At 44.5% G+C, this 26051-nt stretch overlaps 1 protein-coding gene across 1 annotated transcript in view; it reads left to right on the top strand.

Moving 5' to 3' along the window:
* Nucleotides 1–26051, top strand: part of TOPAZ1 (testis and ovary specific TOPAZ 1) — a 594775-nt gene that overhangs the window by 379390 nt on the left and 189334 nt on the right. Inside the window, exon 14 of the mRNA XM_077491472.1 lies at nucleotides 12357–12531. Coding sequence (XP_077347598.1) covers nucleotides 12357–12531 — 175 coding nt within the window. The remainder of the gene's footprint in view (nucleotides 1–12356; nucleotides 12532–26051) is intronic.

Below are 26051 nucleotides of genomic sequence, written 5' to 3'. Positions count from 1 at the left end.
CCAGCCTATCTGGCTGGGGTGGAGTGATGGGGATTCAGTCGGCTCAGGGCCTCTGGTCGATGGAAGAGTTCAAGTTGCCGATCAATCTGCTCGAATTGAGAGAAATCAGGCTGTGCCTCCACACATGGTCGTTGAGTATTCAAGGGCATCCGATCAGGGTACAGTCAGACAATGCCACGGCTGTGGCATACATAAATCACCAAGGGGGAACAAGGAGCTCAGCAGCCACTCGGAAGGTCGCTCACATACTTCAGTGGGCAAAGCGACACGTACCGGCCCTGTCAGGAGGACCATCTGAGTCGACAGATGCTGGACCCAGGAAAATGGGCATTGCAACCCGGAAATATTCAGGCTGCTGTGCCTAAAGTGGGGCACACCAGATGTGGATTTATTAGCCTCCCCTCTCAATCAGAAGGTGCCAAGATTCGTGTCCAGGACAAGAGATCCGTGGGCAGACACGTCAGACGCGCTGGTGGCTCCATGGGATCAGTACCAGCTGATCTACACCTTTCCTCCGCTGAAGCTGTTGTCACGTCTGCTTCACAGAGTGGAAGCCAAGGGGATTCCAGTAATCCTGGTTGCCCCAGATTGGCCTCAGCGTCCTTGGTACGCAGGCCTGGTACGTCTGGTGGCAGACGCTCCCTGGCGACTGCCGCTGCGAGAGGACCTCCTATCTCAAGGTCCAATCTTTCACCCTGCTTTACCATCGCTGGCTTTAACGGCATGGCTATTAAGAGCCAGATGCTGGCGAACCGGGGTCTGTCAGACTCGGTGATTCCAACTATGTTGAGGGTGCGTAAATCTTCTTCACGGAAGATATATCATCGTACCTGGAAGGCCTACATTTCTATGTGTGAGGAGAAAGGATGGCATCCGCACTCCTTTTCTATATCCAGGATCCTGCTGTTTCTTCAGCAAGGAGTAGACCAGAAGTTGGCGTTGAGCACCATTAAGGGGCAAATTTCAGCCTTGGCTGTATTTTTTCAGCGACCCCTGGTGTCTCACTCATTAGTGAGTATCTTTGTTCAGGGGGTATGACATGTAGTCTCTCCGGTCCGTCCAGCGTTACCCCCATGGGATTTGAACCTGGTGTTGTCGGCGCTTCAAAAGCCGCAATTTGAAAACATCAGGGAGATTCCCCTGTTGACTCTTTCACAGAAAGTGGCATTTCTAGTGGCCATCACATCGCCAGGAGGGTTTCGGAATTGGCGGCCTTGTCATGCAGGTCGTCTTATCTGGTCATTCACAGGGATAAGGTGGTGTTGCGTCCGCAACCGTCCTTTCTACCAAAGGTGGTTTCGGCTTTTCATATCAATGAGGACATTGTACTACCATTATTGTGTCCTAAGCCGAAGCACCCCAAAGAAGTGGCCCTTCACGCTCTCGATGTGGTTAGGGCTCTGAAGGTGTACTTGTCTGTCACGGCTCCCTTTCGGAAGTCAGACTCACTGTTTGTTTCGGTGGCTGGTCCAAAGAAAGGTATGGCGGTCTCGTCGGCCACCATTTCCAGGTGGATCAGACAGATTGTAGTACAAGCCTATGCCTTGAAGGGGCAGGTGCCCCCCTTTCCAGTCACGGCCCACTCTACAAAAGCAATCGGAATGTCTTGGGCCTTTCGACACCAAGTGTCTGTCGCTCAGGTGTGTAAGGCGGTGACCTGGTCATCTGTCCATACGTTTACCAAGTTCTACAAGGTAGACGTCAGTGCATCGACTGATGCCTGTTTTGGCCACAAAGTTTTGCAGGCGGCCGTGTAGTTGCAATTATATCTACAATTGAGATTTTTTTCCTGGTTTTTCGATAAAAACGTAGTACTGTTTTGTTAGTGCACGGTTGCATTACTTCTGCAATGTTGCGGTCTTGGGGATCACTCCTGTTGAGCATACCCGGTTATGTGGTGGTGTTTTTTCCACACACTGCTGTTTTTTTGTGGGGTTAGTTTCACTAGTTCCCACTGGCCATGGCGGATGAAGTTTTTATGCTGTTTTTACCACCCCTCGTTTGTCACTGCTTGGGGACGTCCCATTTAGTTACAGAGAGGAGCTGTGTCAGTCGGTGAATATAAGAGAAAACAGGATTTTTGTACTCACCGTAAAATCCTTTTCTCTGTAATTCACTGACCAACACAGCACCCACCCCTCCTTTTCTCTACGTTATACTGCTTGTTGACCTACTGAAGCTGCTGGGGCAGCAGGGAGGGTTGTTAGCACAGGGTCCACCCCCTGGGCGGTACTGACAATTCTGTGTATTGTGTTACAATTTTGCCTAGTTTCTCCTAGTGGCAGGCTAACAAACCCATTTAGTTACAGAAAGGAGCTGTGTCGGTCGGTGAATTAGAGAAAAGGATTTAACGGTGAGTACAAAAATCCTGTTTTTATCTTTATACTCTCGTAGTACGTCACTAGGTTCGTGTTTGTTGAACGACAATTTTTGGATGGTTAGTATACTAGACAAAATCCTGCACACATGCTTTTGACCATAATCGGATGCTCGGTCGTACGACAATCGAACCGCGTGTACAAAGCTTTAGAGCACGCCGCACAGCCAAACTGAGCGATCGGGGAGAAGGGCCTTAGGGAGGTGACGAAGTCCCAGATGGTAACTCTGACAGAGCTCCAGCCTTTATCTGTGGAGAGAGTAGAACCTTCCAGAAAAACAACCATTTCTGTAGCACTGCACCTATCAGGCCTGTATGGTAGAGTGGCCTGACGGAAGCAACTCCTCAGTAAAAGGCACACGACAGCCCACCTGGAGTTTGCCAAAAGCACCTGAAGGACTCTCAGGCCATGAAAAAAAAAATTCTCTGTTCTAATGAAACAAAAATGTAACTCTTTGGCCTGAATGGCAATAATCATGTCTAGAGGAAACCAAGCACCGCTCATCACCTAGCCAATAGCATCAAAAAGGTTCATCTTCAAACAGGACAATGACCCCAAGTACACAGCCAACTTAATAAAGGAATGGCTAAAAGACAATTCTGTGAATGTCCTTGAGTGGCCCAGTTAGAGCTTTGACTTGAACCCGATTGAACATCTCTGAAGAGATCTGAAAATGGCTGTGCACTGATACTCCCCATCCAACCTAATGGCGCTTGAGATGTCCTGCAAAGATATATATGTACATGTGATTTATTTATTTTTTTATTTCTATTTTTATTACATTTGCAAAGATTTCAAACAAACTTCTTTTACGTTGTCATTATGGGGTATTGTTTGTAGAATTTTTAGGAAAATAATGAATAATCCATTTTGGAATAAGGCTGTAACATAACAAAATGTGGAAAAAGTGAAGCGCTGTGAATACTATCTGAATGCACTATACTGTGTATATATACATAGCGAGAAATATAAATATGTAAAAAGGGTAAATGGTAACTGAAAGTATAATTTAAATAATTATATGCAAAACATAGAAAAGATCACATAAAAATTATAAAAAAAAAACCTATATATGTACAGTGCCTTGCAAAATGATTCACCCCCCTTGGCTTTTTACCTATTTTGTTACATTACAGCCTTTAGTTCAATGTTTTTTTTTTTTTATCTGAATTATATGTGATTGATGAGAACACAATAGTCTAAGTTGGTAAAATTAGAAAAATATATACATAAAACAATTTTTCAGAAATAAAAAACTGATAATTGGCATGTGCGTATGTATTCACCCCCTTTGTTATGAAGCCCAAAAAAAACTCTGGTGCAAGCAATTACCTTCAGAAGTCACATAATTAGTGAAATGATGTCCACCTGTGTGCAATCTAAGTGTCACATGATCTGTCAATACATATACACACCAAGTGTGGCACCACTAACCAAACGCTGCCACGAAGACCAAGGAAGTCTCCAAACAAGTAAGGGACGATGTTGAGAAGTACAAGTCGGGGTTAGGTTATAACAAAATTCCAATCCAAATCTTTGATGATCCCTAGGTGCACGATCAAATCTATCCTAACCAAATGGAAAGCACATGGCACAACAGCAAACCTGCCAAGAGACAGCCGCACACCAAAACTCATGGACTGGGCAAGGAGGGCATTAATGGGAGAGGCAGCACAGAGACCCAAGGTAACCCTGGAGGAGCTGCAGAGTTCCACAGCAGAGACTGGAGTATCTGTACATAGGACAATGAGCCGTACGTTCCCTAGTGTTGGGCTTTATGGCAGAGTTGCCAGAAGAAAGCCATTACTTTCAGTAAAAAATAAAATGGCACGTTTTGAGTTTGCAAAAAGGCATGTGGGAGACTTCTAAAATGTATGGAGGAAAGTGCTCTGGTCTGATGAGACTAAAATTGAACTATTTGGCTATCAAAGAAAACGATATGTCTGGCGCAAACCCATCGCATCACCCAAAGAACACTATGCTTTTTCAGCAATCGGGACTGTGAAACTGATCAGAGTTGAGGGAAAAAATGGATGGTGCTAAATACAGGGATATTCTTGAGCAAAACCCGTACCATTGTGTGTGTGATTTGAGGCTAGGATGGAGGTTCACCTTCCAGCAGGACAATGGCCCCAAACACACTGCTAAAGCAAAACTTGAGTGGTTTAAGGGGAAACATGTAAATGTGTTAGAATGGCCTAGTCAAAGCCCAGACCTCAATCCAATAGAAAATCTATGGTCAGACTGCGAATAAATATAATCTGTATCTATCACAGGGTGGTCCTGTGGATACACTATGAAAGAAAAACCAAATGCCACCTCCTTTATATATCTTGAAAAAAAGAGAAGGGGAAAAAGGGAGTGAAAGAAACACAAAAAAACCTCAACAAAAAATGTTGGTTGTGTTGGACTTTTTAGGCATAATTATATACAACAAGCTACAGCGGTCCAAACCCTTGATGGAAAAAGGCACCTGAGGGGTTGAACTGTCCCCCTCTTGCTTCAAAGGTACTGGAACAAATTTACCTATATCCCGCTGAAGAGGCGTATGTGGGAATCTGTTGATTGCAGCAAGAGGAGATTATGGTCTATACCAGTGATGGCAAACCTTTTTGAGCCCAAGTGCCCAAACAGCCACACAAAACCAACTTATTTATTTCAAAGTGCCAACATGGAATTAAACCTACCAGCAACTCTTTACAGAGGATGGGACTGATCATCCCTCTGAACCCTGAGGGACCAAAAAACGTACGATTCTGCCCAGAAAAAAAACGTTTGCGCTTTTTCAAAGGAGTGCGTTACGCTCAGCAGATGGATGCATTGTGCTCAGAATACAGGGATAATATGGATGCATTGTGTTTAGAATACAGGGATAATATGGATGCATTGTGCTCAGAATACAGGGATAATATGGATGCATTGTGTTTAGAATACAGGGATAATATGGATGCATTGTGCTCAGAATACAGGGATAATATGGATGCATTGTGTTTAGAATACAGGGATAATATGGATGCATTGTGTTTAGAATACAGGGATAATATGGATGCATTGTGTTTAGAATACAGGGATAATATGGATGCATTGTGCTCAGAATACAGGGATAATATGGATGCATTGTGCTCAGAATACAGGGATAATATGGATGCATTGTGCTCAGAATACACTGATAATATGGATGCATTGTGCTCAGAATACAGGGATATTATGGATGCCTTGTGCTCAGAATACAGGGATAATATGGATGCATTGTGCTCAGAATACAGGGATAATATGGATGCATTGTGCTCAGAATACAGGGATAATATGGATGCATTGTGGTCAGAATACAGGGATATTATGGATGCCTTGTGCTCAGAATACGGAGCCCTTCCCAAAGCAGTGTCCTCTGTCCCCTTCATATCCCCCCACATACACAACAGTGTCCTCTGTGGCCCCTCCCCCACAGCACTTTCCTACCTGTGTATGTACAGCCAAAGTTCTCCACATTGCCATGCTTCAGCACCCGAGCCCCTGTACAGGAAGCCACTCTCCTATTGGCTCTCCAAGTCCAGGAAGGGAGAATCTTTATTCTCTTCCTGGGTATTCAGAGGTATTGCACGCTGTTTACAGAAGACACTCCATGTCCTTTCCACTGGGCTGCCCTCAGTGCATGAAGGGAGGGCTTTACTCACATCTGCAGCTCCACTGCCCGATCGCACTCATAAAAGGAAGGGAGCCGGCTACTCCGCACCTGCACACCAGTGCAAGTGACTGCATTACTGGGGGATTCCCTCCTCTATCCTGGCGGAGCGCTACGTGCCCACAGAGCGGGCTCGGCGTGCCAGCTCTGGCAAGCGTGCCATAGGTTCGCCATCACTGGTCTATACCATCTTCCTCTGCCGTTTCATACTAAAAATATTGGGAGTCCTTCTCCTACTCGCAGGCTTCTATAGGTGCAACAGTCTGATCCAGAGATTATAAATTACTCTATCTGCGTAGAAAAATATTTCCTTTTTTCTCCTGTATTCCTTCAGAATACGTCCAGTCGGTTCTTTAATATCTTGTCTATTTTAATCAATTTTTATATTAAGTGTTAATGTGTTTCTTTTTCTTTTGGGCACATATGTCTAACGAGAACACATATAGATATTGTTAAAATGTACTAGACTAGACAGGATATGGAACAATATGACCTGGTATGTTTTTTTTATAAATAAAAATCCTTTTATTTAAAAAACTTTTTCTCTCCCCCCTTGTTGTATTTAAATATATTATATGATTATGCCTAAAAAATCCAACACAACCAGCATTTTTTGTTGAGGTTTTTTTGTGTTTCTTTCCCTCCCTTTTTCCCTCCTCTTTTTTTATGGTCAGACTGCCGTTCACAATCTTAAGCCATTCAACTTGAAGGAGCTAGAGCAGCGTTTGCAAGAAGAAATGGGCAAAAATCCCAGTGGTAAGATGTGGAAAGCTCATAGAGACTTATCCAAAGCGACTTGGAGCTGTGATAGCTGCAAAAGGTGGCTCTACAAAGTAGTGAATTTAGGGGGGTGAATAGTTAATGCACATTGACTTTTTCTGTTATTTTGTCCTATTTGTTGTTTGCTTCACAATAAACCAAAAAAATCTTCAAAGTTGTGGGCATGTTCTTGTACATTTATATGATGCAAATCCTCAAACAATCCATGTTAATTCCAGGTTGTGAAGCAACAAAACACAAAAAATGCCAAGGGCTGTGAATATTTTGCAAGGCACTGTATATACATAGATAATCTATAATTGGATGGTGTGCTGGTGACATATTGTATTTTTAGCTTTAAAATATCCACGGTTTCCAGTCAATCCTCGCTACAGCACTACTGACATTAAACAGCTAATTCCAAGAACGTGTGCGTTGGGATTACAATTGTATGCATTTTGATGGGGAGCGATTAAAAAATACTTGCACCTTTTTTGCATGTTTAACAAGCATAGAGCCGTCTATTAATAAAAAGAAAAAAAAGCAACATGCAAAAATATCTTGTGTAGGGGACGAAGCTGGGTTTGAGAGTGTATGACTGCTTGAAACAGGTGCTCCAGTGGGGATCAGTATTCCACAGCTCAACATTATAACACCTGGACACTGTCAACACACCTCCTACTGACTCCATTGATGTCTAAGACCACAGTCACCCTCCAGCAGGAAGGTTCAGAACAGCCCAAAAGGCTGACAGACTTCTTCCAGGAGCAGGCAGGATGGGTGGACCGAGACAGAGAAGAGGGGATGACCCCTTTAAAGGGGTTGTAAAGGTTCATTTTTTATTTTCTACATAGGTTCCTTTAAGCTAGTGCATTGTTGGTTCACTTACCTTTTCCTTCGATTTCCCTTCTAAATGTTTTTTTTCTTTGTCTGAATTTCTCACTTCCTGTTTCTCCACAGTAAACTTCACACCATCATCCGAGCGGTGGTTAGTCAGCCAGAACAGCTTACTGAGGAGGAACAGGAAGTGAGAAATTCAGACAAAGAAAACAAAGAAAAAAAAAACATTTAGAAGGGAAATTGAAGGAAAAGATAAGTGAACCAACAATGCACTAGCTGCAAGGAAACTATTTAGAAAATAAAAAATGAACCTTTACAACCCCTTTAAGCATGCCTCATGCTCCTGCACTACACAGGAAGGAGCTACCATCTCTCAGAGCCCTGAGAACTTGACACCAGTACCCCAAAGAGAGGACAAGGTCTCCTAGAAAAGGCCAGCTGCTGCATTGCCCCCTCTAAAGGTCCACTAAGTAGGAAGCACCTTGTTTCTACAGAAGATGATTCCCCTGCAGCCTTTTCATTCTCACTAATTCATGGATCAATCCCTTGTCTCAGACCAACCAGCCTCAGAGCATACTATATAGGAGATGCTCCAGGTAGAGAAGAGAGTCGATATAGAGAAGAAAATGGGGAACATTGTTGAACAATGATTTATTAGATGGATTCCAAGTGCATACTACTAACATCCAGTGGCTAAAGAATACATTTGCCAACCTCCAAGACCGATCAAGGAGGAATAGCTTAAAATGTAGCAGTATTCCAGAGACTGTAACTCCCTCTGAGCTCATTCTACATAACTTTTGTGGGTTCTACTCCCTCTTGAAAACCTTAAGGATTTTGTCATAGACCGCGCTCCCAGATTGGCTAAATCTGCATTCTTACCCGATTCCATTCCCAGATACATAATCACAAAAATATTTTTTTTTCCATATAAAAGAGAGAACATATCTGGCTTTTTGGAAAATGGGGAAACTTCCAGGTCCCATTTCAAATCTTTGCAGATTTATCCAGAGCAACCCTGCAACAGCGCAAAAGTTTTGCAACCGTGACCAGTCAACTATGTGACCGTTGAATCTCATACTCCTGGGGTATCAGAAGACGCGCAAATAGGAGCTGTAGTCAGTGGTTCTCATCATCTGCTCCACCTGCTACACAGACTCATCTCCTTCATTCCAAATGAGGAAAAAGCGGTGGTAGTTGGAACAGTCATTAATTCACAACTTGAATACGCAAACTCCCTTTACATAGGATTACCCCAATATCAACTTGTGCGCTTACAACTTAACCAAAACACAGCGGCAAGGCTGATAACAGGAAAAAAAACTGGGAACCCATCTCCCCTTCCCTGAGGAGCCTACATTGGCTAACCATAAAGAATCGGATCACATTCAAGACCCTCTGCCTCACCTACAAATGCACTCATGGAGATGTTCCTCAATACCTACTTGAGAAAATAAAACACTACACTCCCAAACGCAGTCTATGATCTTCTAACCAAAACCTCCTCCTCATTCCTAAATCCCAATACAAATCAAAGGGGGAACGGAGATTCGCTGTCCAAGGACCACGGCTCTGGAACGCTCTACTGACCTACAGCCGCATGGAAGAAAACCATCAGGTCTTCGGGAAAAAAACTCAAGACTTACCTCTTCTAAAAAGCGTGACAACAAAGCACGAATACAGCACCTTGAGGTTATTCAGTTCGCATTGTAGCGCTATACAAATTATTAATTCATTCAAACTAATCAGCCCTGAACAGCCTAATTTATTCCTTGTTTATATATTATTACATTTATCTGACCATGACCACATTGTTTTTTTCTCCTTACTATTTTTTACTTGGGAATCTCTACATTCCCTATATTGGTTTTTGTTCTCAGTGGCAAACTCCTGATCAATGTATTTGTACAGAATAACATCTTATGTTGTGTAACATTTTTTTCGCTTGGCTACTGTACAATTTATTTGTATATTATCACTTATTTGGAATGAAATATACAGTCAAAAAAAATTCTTGTCCTCTGACAAGAAATGCACCACCTTGTTAAATCGAAACCTCAGACTGGTGTGCCTCAAGGATTGTGTACATTATTAATGGGTACCCAAAATCCAAGAAGCACCTTTGGGCTTGCAAAGAGCATAAATTGTCTAATTTCCTGACTACCCATCATATTTCTTGAGTCCTTGAAATGCCACGACAGGAGAAACCCCCACAAAATGACACCAGACATGAAGACACTTTTTGCAACAATATTTTTTTGGAAAATGCAGAAAAGAAACACTATCTGCTACTCCTCCCAAATATGGCAATAGTACACGTGTGAGACCTTTTCACAGAATAGCCACATAGAGAGACCCAAAATTCAAGGAGCACCGTCAGGTGTTCTAGGGGCATAAATTACACATTTAATTTCCTGACAACCTACCACATTTTTGGATGCCCTAAAACACCAGGACAGTGGAAAAACCCACAAAATGACCACACTTTGGAGAGTAACTTTACACAAAATTGTCAATTTATTAGATTTTTCATACACAGCATGGGCATACTTAGAGTTTCACTCCAAAATACATTCTACTACTCATCCTTAATTTGGACAGATTATGTATCAAACATTGTATCTTGTGTATCTCACAAATCAACCAATTGTATCAAAACTACAATGTAGTGTGTACTGTAATAGTTGCTTCTGTATGAGTGGTCAGAGAATGTAGCAAGCCTAGCCTACTGGTACGTGACTGTCCTTAAGAATGCCATGTCACTAGCTAGGAAGCCTAGCCTACTGGTACATGACCGCCCTCAGGGATTCCATGTCACTGCTAAGAAGTACAGGAGGCTGAAGAAACGGAGAACAAAAGAATTCCTGTGGTTTCAGAATTTGGAACTGGTAAAAACAGGAACATAGTCAGCTGGACATGCAGATGGGTCAGTTCAAGCAGCAGGCAGAGACACAATCATCAAACAAGCAAAGGACTGGCCCAAACAGAATGCAAACTCCTGGTCAATAAACAGGCCAGGGTCAGTACAGGTGCCAGACAGAGTCAACACTGTACTGGTGTTGCGGTGATCAGGCTATACTGGCTCTGGTAACATTGTACTGATGTGGTGCTGATCAGGGACACTATTGATAGCTGCACTGGCTCTGCTGTAACTAGTGATCAGGAACATCGTTGCTAGTTACACTGGTCTGGTGACATTGTTGCTGGTGTGGCAGTGATTAGTAACACTGTTGATGGCTGTACTGGTCTGGTAATACTGGAACTGGTGTGATGACAATTAGGAACACTGTTGATAGCTTACACTGATCTGGTGACACTAGGATTGGTGTGGGAGCAATAGGGAACACTACTGCTGGCATACGCCAGTCTAGTAACACTGGGATTGGTGTGTCTGTGATCAGGAAAACTGTTGGCTGCACTGGTCTGGTATGGCTGCAATCAGAAACATGGTTTCTAGCTACACTAGTGTAGCGACACTGTTACTGTATGCACTATTAGGGCTCGTTCACACGTGAGGTTGGGGGATGGTAAACTTCATGGGCATGCATGAGGTAAGGGAGGACATACAGATACATCCTCACGAATTGACAAAGCTCTCTGCCCGGCTGTTTATATGCAGTGGTTAGATAGGAGGGTATTTAATATGTATATTTAGAATGTGTAAACTCATACTAGTATGAGCACATAAACCCTAACCGACTAGTCTTTAGAATACCTGTGTGAATACTAATGCCGTGTACACACAATCGGATTTTCCGTCAGGAAATGTTCGATGGGAACTTGTCAGAAATTCCAACCGTGTGTAGGCTCAATCGGAAATTTTCCGTCTGAATTTCTGACACACAAAATTTGAGATCTGGATCTCAAATTTTCCAACAAAAAAAATCAGTTGTCGGAAATTCCCAACGTGTGTACACAATTTCTTGGCTCGTTATACGTCACCACGTTCTTGACGTTTGGGAATTTGACAAGATTTGTGCGACCGTGTGTATGCAAGACAAGTTTGAGCCAACATCCGTCAGAAAAAATCCATGGATTTTGTTGTCGGAATGTGCAATCGCGTGTACGAGGCATAAGAGTTGTATACAATAAATAACACATTTGCATAGCTTTTTGTCATGTGAAACTGCATGCAAATTCTTTCTGTGCAAATGCTGGCAAAATGAAAGGCTACTAGGCTATTTTTCTCCAGGTTAGGTGTTCTTTATTCATGAGAGTTGCACAATGTAGAAAATATACTATATTAGGAGCAACTAGATGGAGATGGCGATCATAGTAAATAAGTATTTACTATGATCATCACGTGCATCTAGTGGCCATAATGCAGTATTCTCAAGCTATTCCTATGATTGAGGAACATCTGACCTGGAGTGAAAATGGTTGAATAACATTTGATGTTGCCGGCAGTCACATTTGGGAACAACTGTAAAGTTTTGTATCACCTTTCTGTTTTGATGATGATCGTCACCAGTATAAAGAGGGTGCATCTACACAGCAAGGACACAGTTTCACGTGATATATAGCTCTGCAAATTGTTTTTTTTTATTTTTTTTTATTTTTTTAAATATACTGCTTCAGGTGAATGTAATCTTAAAATGTTTTATTCTGTCCATTTAATGACTTGCCATAGAGTCCATAAGTCATTTGAAATTCCACTGTTAATAGAAACTTAGTTTAGTTATATTTTCTCTTTCCAGCATTGTAAAGTCAACAGTGACTGGGTGAAACTAGGAACTTTATATGTTAATATCTGTACAGGACGTGAAAATCTAACAGATTTAAAGAACTTTTCACAATGCATTGCTGAAGCTCTAATGAAGGAGTCCATTGATGACAGACCAGACGTTCCTTATTGTGAATTTGCAGACACAAGTAAGTATACATGTAACATTTAATGACATTGTGGAGGTAAGCCCTAGGTGAAATAGGAGCCATGTCACACCCATCAGTTCAAATAGTAATACTTGCTTAATGTTCTGACTTATCACTGATGTAGATCTGTATTGGAGTTGCAGATTTTGTGAAGCTCACTTAAAGGGTATGTATTTTCTTTTCTCAGTTTTTCATAGAGTAGGTGATGGTTAAACTCCTGCCAATTTATGGTTCTCCTGTCTGTGACCAGTTAGATTTCTATTTAGTTCCTGGCTTGGAGACCGAACATCAAGTCTTAAAAATAAAATCTACCAAGTTAAAGGAATACCTCATTGACAGTTGTCCCAAGAACAAGTGTCACCAGTGAAGGATTTTCCAGTTCTAGGGACAACCATATCTTTATAATTTCTCATAATTTTCTATTTTATTGATAATTGTCACCAGGATGGAAAAGATGAATCTACATAGCAGGGACATGGATATCAGTAAAAGCTTGATAAGAGTTCTAACCTTTCCCCACCCTACCCAAAACAATGAAAACTTGTTTATACATAAACTTCAATAGTTTGAAAAAATAATGGTTCTTGGTCAATTTGATTGTATTTATTAAAAAGGATCGTTCACCTTTAACCACTTCACGCCTGGAAGATTTGGCTGCTCGTTGACCAGAGAACTTTTTGCGATCCGGCACTGCATTGCTTTAACTGACAATTGCTTTATGGCATTTTTTTTAACTAGTAATGGCGGCGATCTGCGATTTTTATCATAATTGCGACATTATGGCAGACACATTTGGCACATTTTTGGGACGATTGACAATTATACAGCAATCAGTGCTATAAAAATGCATTGATTACTGTATAAATGTCACTGGCAGGGAGGGGGTTAACTGTGTTCCTTGACTGTATGTTCTAACTGTAGGGGGAGGGGACTGATTATAGGAGATGACAGATCAAGGTTCCTAGCTATTAGGAACTCACGATCTGCATCTCCTCTCAGAACAGGGATTTGTGTGTTTACACACTTGCCTCTCGTGCCATGCGATCTCTAGTGGCCGGCGGTCATGAGCATCGGCAACCACCCCCCCCACAAGTGCAGCGGTCGCACGTGCACGCCTGCTATCCTACTTAAATGAGCGTATAGCTATGACGGCTCGTGGGATCGAGCAGACCTGCTGCAGTATAATGACGTCAGCTGGTCGTCAAGTGGTTAAATAAAAACTTGCCTATGCAGGTAAGGGATGATTGTAAATTAAAACAAACTCTGCAGCTCCTGACTAATTTTGAATAAAGCCCTTGCTATAGGTGTAGGCCATTTACATACCTTATGAAGCCGAAGGACGTTGCTAAATGAGGCCTAGTCGTCACCGCTCACCTCCGCCATCACATGAGTGAGCTTCTCGGATTTAAACCCCCTCACTTTTTCTCTCCCCTAATGTAGTAGCTCTGAGCTCAGCATTTGAGAGCTCACTCCTGTGATGGTGGAGGTGAGCAGTGATGAATAGGCCTCACTTTCGCAATGTCCTGGAAGTACTTTGCGATGTCCCGGAAGGAGTCCAGTCAGGTTTCGTAAGGTATGTAAATTGCCTACACTTATAGCAAGGGCTTTATTTAACTGTAGTCAGAGCTGGAGTTTCTTAATCTACAGATGCCCCTTATGTGTATAGGCAGTTTTATGGTAAAGGAATTTAAATCTCTTTTAAAGTTAAACGTTTTTAAACTGATGGTTTAGTATTTATCTTGTCTTAGAAGTATAAAGTTTTTATGTTTTACCAGGAATCTTTTAAGAGTTATTTAATGCATGACAAAGGATTCTCAAAGCAATATGGATTATCTGAAAACAGCTCTTCTGCTGACAGGCTCACTCACATTGAAAATCTGGTAATGCCGCCTGTTAAGTGTTTGTAACCCTAAAAATCTAATCTGCCCCTCTCTAAAATGTAAAAAAAAAAAAAACCTGGCTGGTCCTGCCCTCCCCCTGTAACCTAACCATGGTTTATCATGGCTGCTGAGCCCTGACATCGTGGTCTGCCCTGACAGCCCTGCTCTGCCTGTTTCTCCAACCTCCCTCCCTGCCTGTCGGCTCCTGTGTCTGTGTCAGCCAACTGAGCCCAACCTCTTAATACCCTTTTTTCAGGTATCTTTGGGCCGGTCACGTGACTTCCAGCCATTCTACTACGATCCAGGGCTACTGCGGGAGGTGTCTAGCATCCAGCATGGTGGTCATGTGACCTCCTGGCTAATGTCAGAGGAAAATTTCGGCCCCTCCTGCTGTAGCCATGGATCTTGGTATCAGAGCGGCAGGGAGTCACGTGACCAGCCTGAAGATAGCTGAAAAAGGTATTTAGAGCTATAGATATAAACAAACATGTATACTGTGAGTTATTGCCGGATAAAGGAGAGGGGCCGCCAGTGGCATTGTTTTGTAAGGTAACATCCACTTTAAGAGATGTGCGATTGCTCTGACTCTGGTATATGCAAATTTCAGCATGAGCTCCTGAGCTGTGTTGATCGGCTTAGTTGTACATCGCAGGACACGAGTTTGAATTTTTTAGACTAGTGTTTTACCTTCAGATGATTGGACACTGGCAAATAGAGCCTGACACATAACCTAACATAACTGCTCCCACTCCCTGCATTGCCTCATTGTTTTGCTCATTTCCATTGTTGATGGGCCTATCTCTCTGTTTTGTTTAATGGATTTCTATATGAACTTAATTTCTCTCTCGAAATTTGGTGCTATATAACTGTGACAGATTTCACGATTAAACCCTAGCAATGCTTGTATTCCAGGGACAGTCCTTAGACCCTTGTGGAAGAATGAGGATGGGCTTGTAAGCTGCAATGGGACTGGAACCCGCATGTGTTGCTCACCATGGTGGGCTGTTGCATAGTTAGAAAGGTTGAATAAAGACACCAGTCCATCCAGTTCAGCCTGAATGTCTATAATTGTCCCAATGTGAGTGTACATTGCACACTCACATTGGTCCCTACCCTCAAGGAGCCCACAATCCAAGGTCCCCATTCAAATACTAGGGCCAGTTTTGGACAGAAGCCAATTAACCTTCCAGCATGCCTTTGGAGTGTGGGAGGAAACCGGAGTACCCGGAGGAAACCCACGCAGGCACAAGAAGAACATACAAACTCCAAGCAAGTAGTGTCGTGGCTGGGATTCGAACCAGCGACCCTTTTTACTGCTAGGTGAGAGTGCTAACCACTACACCACTGTGCTGCCCCTTTTAAAGAAATCTACTGAGCTGGCCAGAACCACCTCTTTAGGGAGTCTATTCCACATTTTCACAGATCTTACTGTGAGGAAACCTTTCCTTATATTTGGGGATAAAATCTCTTTTCTTCTAGCTGTAAAAAGTACCCCCTCTTGTCCTCTGTGATGACCTTAAAGTGAATTATTCCACAAGTTCACTATGTGGACCCATGTTGTATATGTGGGTTAGCTGATGGGGCATTCTACAGGTCCAGGGCTCTGGTCTACTGCAGCAGAGTCTAGTTCTGGAAGACTGGGGGGAAAGGGTGAGTTGGGAGACTGAGTGTAGGTGCCATTTTTTTCCCCTACCACACCTAGAGACATGGCAGGTCCCAGCTTGCCGGCTCCACAAAAGAACGCTGTAGGCATCTATTGGTACAGGACACACTAATTCTATGTCCTTGGTTGCTATGTGTGCTCTGAGCATCAATGTCATATTGAACCTGGGCCATCTCCGTTAAGCACCCCCAGCTAAGTAGGGCAAACTTTGAGTTCAAACAAAGCACAGGCTGCAACATGACTTGGGACCCCAAAGCCTCCAGGTGGTGAGACCCAGCAAGGCTAATACCCCCATCACCATATTCATACCTTTTTAGTACTAGCGATAAGAATTGTGAATATTGTGCCCCCTTGAAGGTCTGGTAAGTTTGGGGGATCGGGACCAGGTGGAATAGGGTTGAAGCAGCTGATGGATATATGTAAGGATTTACAGATGGGTGACTTTTTAAGGTTTCTGTCTCTACAGGTGCTATGTTGTGACTTTCCCTGAGCACTCTTTCAGGTTGGATGAAGAGGCGGGGTTAGAGGAACCAGATTCCCTCAAGGTGGAAGAATCCTCTGAAGAGGACATCCAGGCCTCTGTGTCTTCATCCCATAGTGGTGGTCTGTAAAAACTGTCACTACCAGAACCCCTAGGTCCTAAGGTTGAGGTTAGGGTCCTGGAAAGCACCGAAACCATCCTTTCCCTTGCATCCTCATACTGAAAAGGATCTGTACAAGAACTAGGCCCACCCAGAAAAAAGGTATTTCTGTGCCTAAACTGTGTACAAAAGGGGCTCCTGCGCTCTATGACAAAAAAATGGAAGATAGCAAAAGGAATGTTCTAGCAGGAGCAGCAAACACTCTATGAGTGAACTCTCAATATTAAAGACAAAGAACAGGGGGGGAGGGGTGTGTTGCGCTTCCTAAATACCAACAAAACAATTACAATAGATGTAAATCACATAGTATAAAAAAAACCTATAGATAATTCTTAAAGTGTTCAGTGAGCAGTGCTTAGAACTTAAAGGGTGTATTAAATTGAACAACTAATGTATAGTGTTCATATGTATTATTCCTGTGTCTTAAAATAAGCAGAAACAGTGCTTAAGACCATAAAGTGCATGAATTAGAGTTAAATAGACATCTGTGATATCAATGCAGCAAAGTAATAGAAAGGGTATATGTGATAATCTAAGTGATCAAAAACATATAAACACATAAAATCGGTGATCTAAAATGTGTAGAAAAAACAGAGGAATGTCTCAATTACATTCCTTAATAAAAAAAAGTAAAATAGCAGCAAAAACGTGAATTTCAATAAAGTGTCCCATACACAGTTCAATCATGCAATTTTCCGATGTGATTTCACAACCGCAAAAAAAGTGCAATGTGCCAGGGCAACTCTCCTCCAACGGTGTTCCGTGCCAGTGCTGGTTATATTAAACAATTACCTTGCAGCTGCAAGGTATGCAGCAGAACAGCAAATATTGCAGGGAAGACTCAGGGGGGTCAGCGGGGCTGTGGATGGGAGCTTCTAACGATGCCGTTCACCCTTGTAGTTGTGGCCAGTGTAGCAATGCTCAAAACAACAAGTAAAGGAGAGCCTCCATGGTGTAGTATTTCAGTCAAATATTTTATTAAAATAGCTAAAATTACTCACATAGAAGAACGAGTAAACGAGCACACAGCTTAACAGATCTGAACGATTTCCTTAGGTACAGACGTCACTTCCGGTCTCCTACGCGTTACGTCTCGTATGGACTTCCTACGAGACGTATGGACTTCCTACGAGACGTAACGCGTAGGAGACCGGAAGTGACGTCTGTACCTAAGGAAATCGTTCAGATCTGTTAAGCTGTGTGCTCGTTTACTCGTTCTTCTATGTGAGTAATTTTAGCTATTTTAATAAAATATTTGACTGAAATACTACACCATGGAGGCTCTCCTTTACTTGTTGTTTTGAGCATTGCTACACTGGCCACAACTACAAGGGTGAACGGCATCGTTAGAAGCTCCCATCCACAGCCCCGCTGACCCCCCTGAGTCTTCCCTGCAATATTTGCTGTTCTGCTGCATACCTTGCAGCTGCAAGGTAATTGTTTAATATAACCAGCACTGGCACGGAACACCGTTGGAGGAGAGTTGCCCTGGCACATTGCACTTTTTTTGCGGTTGTGAAATCACATCGGAAAATTGCATGATTGAACTGTGTATGGGACACTTTATTGAAATTCACGTTTTTGCTGCTATTTTACTTCTTTTATTAAGGAATGTAATTGAGACATTCCTCTGTTTTTTCGACACATTTTAGATCACCGATTTTATGTGTTTATATGTTTTTGATCACTTAGATTATCACATATACCCTTTCTATTACTTTGCTGCATTGATATCACAGATGTCTATTTAACTCTAATTCATGCACTTTATGGTCTTAAGCACTGTTTCTGCTTATTTTAAGACACAGGAATAATACATATGAACACTATACATTAGTTGTTCAATCTAATACACCCTTTAAGTTCTAAGCACTGCTCACTGAACACTTTAAGAATTATCTATAGTTTTTTTTTATACTATGTGATTTACATCTATTGTAATTGTTTTGTTGGTATTTAGGAAGCGCAACACACCCCTCCCCCCCTGTTCTGTGCCTAAACTGTTTTGCACAGCAGTATCTGACGGAACCCAGTAAAAAAGACCCTTACTATCTTGGTGTATAATGTCCTGGTGTTCAAGGCCCTGTGGGCTAAAAATTGCCTTTTTAAGACACTCTACACTGGCTAGTGTGGCCGCACAATCTGCCATTGCATGTGTGGGGACTTGTCAGGCTTTGCTTTTATGGGCAAATCATGTAGTAGAAGAACCTGGAGCCTTTGTCAACCATATAGCAATTGGAGCTCTTCCCTGAAACATTGCACTGCTGCGTGGATGGACAGGGATTGTCCCTGACGACTTAGGAGCTTCTTTCAGTGCACATGAGGGGAGTGCTGTGGCTTTAATAATGGTCAGTTGAGCTCCCCTGCAAAAAGCAGTTGAAACACATGCATTTCAAAGGTGCACACCTCTTTAGCAGTATACATTCAACAAAATAAATGGAGAAAGGAGCACTTTTTTGCTTTCTAAAGAAGAGGTAGAACCCTACAGTGCAGAAACTGCCTTCATCTGGAAACAAGAATATATTCTTCTTAGAACTTGAGGGCAAAACTGAAAAATGTCTTTCTGAAAAAGTCCTGGGAAATGCCAAGATGGGCAACAAACCACCTTTGAAATGAAGGGACGCCCCTACTACAAGTGAAGCAACTCTTGGTGGTCTTTGTGGTAGTATAAATCCCAAATATCTTCAGTCCATAAAGTTGTGTCTGGTGGCCTTCTCCATGCTTCATGTCATCAAATGCACTCACTGCACCAACAGAAGATCAGCCTTCTTTGCTGCAGTGATCCAGTTGCACACTGTGTTGCTATTCCAACCTGTTCATGATGCCCAAGTCATATGCCGACATGGGGCCCATTCTGGACCTGAAGTGCTTGAATAAATCCTTACATTTCTGAATAGTAATTACTATGTGGGTTATAGTCCACCTTCAGGTGCTGTACACTAGCATACCTTAAACAGGACGTTGCCTCCCTATATAACCCCTCCTACTACTGGGAGCATCTCAGTTTTTTCGCCAATGTCTAAGATGTTGGTCACAAGTAAAGATATGCTGTGCTGAGCTCCACTGGAGCAATGCTTACTGGAGCTAGCCATGCAGCCGACCCCATTCAAAGTGTCTTTTTGGCTGAATTGAATGGTACTCGGGCCTCATTTTCCAAGGTTTTGCCTGTAAACACTTCTCTTTTTAGAGAGCTGGACCTCGGGATCCAGTACTTTTGGTATTAAAGAGGAAGTAAACCCTGATGAGTTTACTTCCTCTTTGATTCCCTGCAAAGGTAAAGCATAATGGACTACTATGCATCACATAGTAGTCCATTATGTGTCACTTACCTGACACAGGAGTCAGTGAAGTCACCGCTGTCCCCTGTAGTCCGGAGCATCCATCTTTTCGGGGGGTCTCCCTGCTCCGTCGCCATCATCCGACGAAGCCGGGATGACATCACTCCCGCACATGCGCACGGGAGCCGCCACTCGCGTCATATCGCCGTTGACAGCAGTGCGCCTGTGCGCCGCTGTCTACGGCGTGTGCGCCGTAGACAGCGGTGCCTGTATTTTGGCAAATATCTCCTAAACTGTGTAGGTTTAGGAGATATTTCTTGGACCTACAGGTAAGCTTTAATCTAGGCTTACCTGTAGGTAAAAGTGGTTTGTAAGGGTTTACAACCACTTTAAGGCCATAATGTTTTACTGGTGGTGGTGCTATTACAGGTTCAGGATTGTGGGTTTCCCCCAAGGGTCCCCAGCTCCTGAAGGTTTGTTAACGGAACCCACCAGGAAGGATGAAGATTGAGTCTGTTGGTTTTACCACAGAGATCCCTGCGGCGGAAAAAGTAAGTAAAGTTTTGTAAGAAATATTTTAATTTTCTTATGAATGTCTCCTTTAATTTAGTGAATGTTGTCTTGTCTATGTGTCACCACTGGGGGCTGCATAGAGCCCATACCTTCTCACGCTTCCTCAAAGAGCTTGCGTTGTGTCCGGAACAACAGCTTCCTTTCCTCCAGCCAGCAGCAGACCTCCGGTAAGTCTGGGGGAGGGGGGTTTCCTCCCCACCAGACGCCTCCCACCTGTGCGGTTTTTGCCCTGTCAGAAACCATGAAGCAGACAGAGACAGAAGTACAATTAAATCAAACTTGTTTATTAATAAAAAAATAAACAGGTAAATAGAGTAAGCATAGTCAAAGCATAGCCAGAGTCCAGTAACCGGATCGCGTAGTCAGCCAGGCCAGAGTAGGAAGGGCTAAGCCAGCCCTGACACTCCCCCCCTCTTCACGAGGAAGAAGCGCCAGGAGAAAAAAAAGGCACACCGCCCTACTCGGCGGCTTCCAGGCTCATTCCTTGCCACCCCCCCTCACGGTATGATCCCATAGGATTCTGCCCCCTCTGGGTCTGTGTTGTGGCGGCCCGGCCTGCTTCCCAGCTGTTGTCCGTGGCACCTGTCTGGTTTCTTTTGGGATTCTGGGAGGGGGGACTTGCCCCCGCTTCAACCCCGGGTGAGATGGCTCTCCCAGAGCCATCGCCCCAGTCCACCTTGGGCAATGACAGGGTCAATTATATATATATTATACATACAGGGGCTACACCATTGGTAACGTATAAGTTCTTAGTTCCCTCTTGCTGAGTATATGGTATATCCCTTTAGACTTGATTTATTTATTACTTTTCTATCTTATCCTTTAGCCAAAATCTATGCATCCTACTTCCGATGAGTGGCTGTTACCACCATGAAACATGTCGTTTTGATTCAAGGATACCAAGCCAAGCATGTTTTAAAATCATGAATTTTGCTAATTTAAAAAAAAAAAAAGTTTAGCGACTTTAATTGCATCTCAGTGTGGTCAAGATGCAACAGGTTCTCTTCCATTCTCCTAAGGCCCTCAGACTGAGGAACTGGGGCAGGAGAAGCCGAATTCGCTCAGGGGACCGTGGTGAGGTTGAAGACTCCTCTTCTGAGGTGTCAAATGCGGGAGAGTCAGCTTTCACAATCTGTAAGATTGATGGTACAATTTCTTGCTGCATGGTCCGCTCCACATTTATGCACCATTAACTAAGTGTTTGGGCTCGCTAAAGCCTACTCAAAGCTGTGCATGCTTTTTCCTGACCATTCTTTGTTGGAAAAGTTTTTTGTATCTGGAGGATCACCCAGATAAGCATTATTTTCCTTTCTAAAAAGTTTTCACACTTTATCCTATGGTAGAGAAAATTCACTAAATAGGGTATACCAGCAATTAACGTTACTATATCCTTTTGTGAGTAAGTTTGACTTGTCCGGCAGACATTACTCAAATACTTAGGAACCCAACGGATAAAAGGTTGGAATTCCTATTTAAAAAAAAAAAAAAAAACGCTTTTTTCTCTGGCAGGTTGAGTGTCTCAGCCAGTGCTGACAGTAATTGGTCAATCATTGAGAGACCAGTTTAAACAGGTGTTTCAAGGTTATCCTGCTCAGCAGGTCCAGGAGGCAGCTTTATGTTTGCAATAGTTGCTATGACAGATTCTATCCTTTAGGCCTTGTGCCCTTCGCTAAGCATCATGCAAGAAGCTCCTGGCTAGTCTTCCTTTTGTGATGAAACTGCTATCTGGGGATATTTTGGATAATATATCCAAAGAATTTTTAGTAAAAGAAGGATACCCCTTTTGCCATTTAAGTGAAGGAGCAAATGTATTTTTATTTCAAAGCTCCTTCTTCTGTGCCAGGGGCATCAGCCTCCAGGCAGTCACAACTGCTTCCGCCATCGGGTTCAAAGGGTAATCCTCAGGGTTAACCCCAGGGACAAAAGAGGTCTTGGGGGAGGAGGCCTACAAGATACTGTAGCCTCCTTATGAGGAGGTGCTTCCACTTGCTCAATAGGGTGAATTCTTCTGCAGTTCTTAGGGATCTGGCAGGAGGAGTGTTGAGATGGATGGGGGACTTCCTCAATTGCTCCAAGGTACAAACTGGAGTTCCCAAAGTTCCCGTCTCCTACTTTTCTCAGATGATACGTTCCTAAGGATCCACAGATGAAGAAATCTTTCTCTCAAGCATTAGACCAGGCATCACTAAATGGCGGACCGCGGGCCGAATCCAGACCCAGTAGCAGCCATATCCGGCCCGCAGCCTCACAAATAGTTGCCTGCATGTTTTCTCCCCTCTGCCGGATTGCCACTGCCAGCCTGTCGCTAAAATCCTTGATTTACATGGAGTGGTGTTTACATGGGAGGCGTGGCAAGTCTCTCCCTTTCATCATCGCATCACTCCACCCTTCTCCCCCTCCCCACACTGCCCTACCTTATTCACCCAAGCCTGGAAGCGCTGCAGGTCCGGACAAAGGGCGGGACTTATCACGTTACGAAGTGGGTGATTGCTAGGCAGTGGGGCAGTCCCAGCAACCAATCATCTCCCTTTAACTTGAAAAGTCCCGCCCTTTGTCCGGACCTGCCATGCGTGCTTCCCGGCTTGTGTGAACTGTGAATAAGGTAGGGCAGTGTGGGGAGGGGGAGATAAGGGGGAATGCTGCGATGATGAAAGGGACAGTCTCACTCTGTAATGTTGAGGGAGGACTGTAATGGAGGGAGTCTGTATCGGGGAATCTGTGATGGAGTGGGGTCCTGTGATGGAGTGGGGTCCTGTGATTGAGTGGGGGTCCTGTGATGGAGTGGGGGTCCTGTGATGTAGTGGGGGTCCTGTGATGGAGTGGGGTCCTGTGGTGGAGAGGGGTCCTGTGATGGAGTGGGGGTCCTGTGATGGAGTGGGGGTCCTGTGATGGAGTGGGGGTCCTGTGATGGAGGAGGGGTCCTGTGATGCAGTCGGGTCCTGTGATGCAGTGGGGTCCTGTGATGGAGTGGGGGTCCTGTGATGGAGTGGGGGTCCTGTGATGGAGTGGGGGTCCTGTGATGGAGTGGGGTCCTGTGATGGAGAGGGGTCCTGTGATGGAGAGGGGTCCTGTGATGGAGAGGGGTCCTGTGATGGAGTGGGGGGTCCTGTGATGGAGTGGGGGGTCCTGTGATGGAGTGGGGGGTCCTGTGATGGAGTGGGGGGTCCTGTGATGGAGTGGGGGGTCCTGTGATGGAGTGGGGGGTCCTGTGATGGAGTGGGGGGTCCTGTGATAAAGTGGGGGTCCTGTGATGGAGGAGGGGTCCTGTGATGGAGGAGGGGTCCTGTGATGGAGGAGGGGTCCTGTGATGCAGTGGGGGTCCTGTGATGCAGTGGGGGTCCTGTGATGCAGTGGGGGTCCTGTGATGCATTGGGGGTCCTGTGATGCAGTGGGGTCCTGTGATGGAGTGGGGGTCCTGTGATGGAGTGGGGGTCCTGTGATGGAGTGGGGGTCCTGTGATGGAGGAGGGGTCCTGTGATGGAGGAGGGGTCCTGTGATGGAGGGGGGGTCCTGTGATGGAGTGGGGGTCCTGTGATGGAGTGGGGGTCCTGTGATGGAGTGGGGGTCCTGTGATGGAGTGGGGGTCCTGTGATGGAGTGGGGGTCCTGTGATGGAGTGGGGGTCCTGTGATGGAGTGGGGGTCCTGTGATGGAGTGGGGGTCCTGTGATGGAGTGGGGGTCCTGTGATGGAGTGGGGGTCCTGTGATGCAGTGGGGGTCCTGTGATGGAGTGGGGGTCCTGTGATGGAGTGGGGGTCCTGTGATGGAGTGGGGGTCCTGTGATGGAGTGGGGGTCCTGTGATGGAGGAAGGGTCCTGTGATGGAGGAAGGGTCCTGTGATGCAGTCGGGTCCTGTGATGCAGTCGGGTCCTGTGATGCAGTGGGGTCCTGTGATGCAGTGGGGGTCTGTGATGGAGTGGGGGTCTGTGATGGAGTGGGGGTCCTGTGATGGAGTGGGGGTCCTGTGATGGAGTGGGGGTCCTGTGATGGAGTGGGGGTCCTGTGATGGAGTGGGGGTCCTGTGATGCAGTGGGGTCCTGTGATGGAGTGGGGGTCTGTGATGGAGTGGGGGTCTGTGATGGAGTGGGGGTCTGTGATGGAGTGGGGGTCCTGTGATGGAGTGGGGGTCCTGTGATGGAGTGGGGGTCCTGTGATGGAGTGGGGGTCCTGTGATGGAGTGGGGGTCCTGTGATGGAGTGGGGGTCTGTGATGGAGTGGGGGTCTGTGATGGAGTGAGGATCTGTGATGGAGGGATCTGTGATGGAGTGGGGTCTGTAATGGGGGATCTGGGATGGAGTGGGGTCTGTAATGGGGGGATCTGGGATGGAGTGGGGTCTGTAAAGGGGGGATCTGTGATGGAGTGGGGTCTGTAAAGGGGGGATCTGTGATGGAGTGAGGATCTGTAATGGGGGGATATGTGATGGAGTGAGGATCTGTAATGGGGGGATATGTGATGGAGTGAGGATCTGTAATGGGGGGATATGTGATGGAGTGAGGATCTGTGATGGAGTGGGGTCTGTAATGGGGGGGATATGTGATGGAGTGAGGATCTGTGCTGGAGGGGGGTCTGTGGTGAAGAGGATCTGTAATGTAAAAGGGAGGGATGTGAAGGGGGACTGAGGGCACTGATGCAAGGGCTTGTTTTTCTGCCCTAGAAAAACCCAGGTATCTACAATGGCAATAGAAAACAATTGTGACGTGCACGGGAGGCTGTAATGTGAAGGATCTGAGTCATGACCAATATGACATTCGGACCTCCGCGGGAATTTTTTTTTACTGACCGGACCCCCGTGAATTTTAATTCAGTACCCCTGCATTAGACCATCTTTTGGCAAAAGATGTTTATGGTGGCCCCCATGTAAGAGCAGAGGTTGGGGTTTGGTTAAATCCAAATGGACATTCTGGATCTCAAAAATCTAAAATCCAATTCCTGAATATAATCTCTTTTTTTGCATGAAGTCAATCCTATCTGTTATCTCCAGCCTACAAGGAGGAGATCTTCTGGCGTCAATCGAAGTCAAAGATGCATTTTTCCATATGCCTATTTCCTCGCTCACTAGTAACTAGTAATATCTACTTTCAAAGTGGAAAATCGTAATTTTCAGTGTGTGCCTCTGCTTTCCGATCTAGCTGCTGCACATTGAGGGCCCAACGATTATGGTTTACCTAGTAGATTTGTTCTTGATAGACTAGTCGGTAGCCCGCTTAGACCAAAGTATGGTCACCACATTCGACTATCTGGAATTTCTAGGTCGAATTCTCAACCTAGAGTCCTTGACTTTTATGCAGAGGGGGTGAAAAATAAAGCTGGCCTTGAGTGCTTTCTAAGGACAGGTGTCGGCCTTATCGGTATTATTTCAACGACCACTTGCTTAGCATTCTTGGGTTCATAATTTTATTCAGGGGGTAACATGGCTTAATCTTAGGTTAGGTGAACCCTTGGGACTTACAAAACAGCCTTTTTTTGGGCCGATACAACATATTCC

Source organism: Lithobates pipiens, unplaced genomic scaffold (assembly GCF_037356315.1).
Source record: "Lithobates pipiens isolate NorthernLeopardFrog02 unplaced genomic scaffold, aLitPip1_a1.2 Scaffold_19, whole genome shotgun sequence".
NCBI classification, from domain to species: Eukaryota; Metazoa; Chordata; class Amphibia; order Anura; family Ranidae; genus Lithobates; species Lithobates pipiens.
The sequence above is the reverse complement of the archived record's forward strand: the minus strand, read 5'-3'. Positions and strand labels throughout refer to the sequence as shown.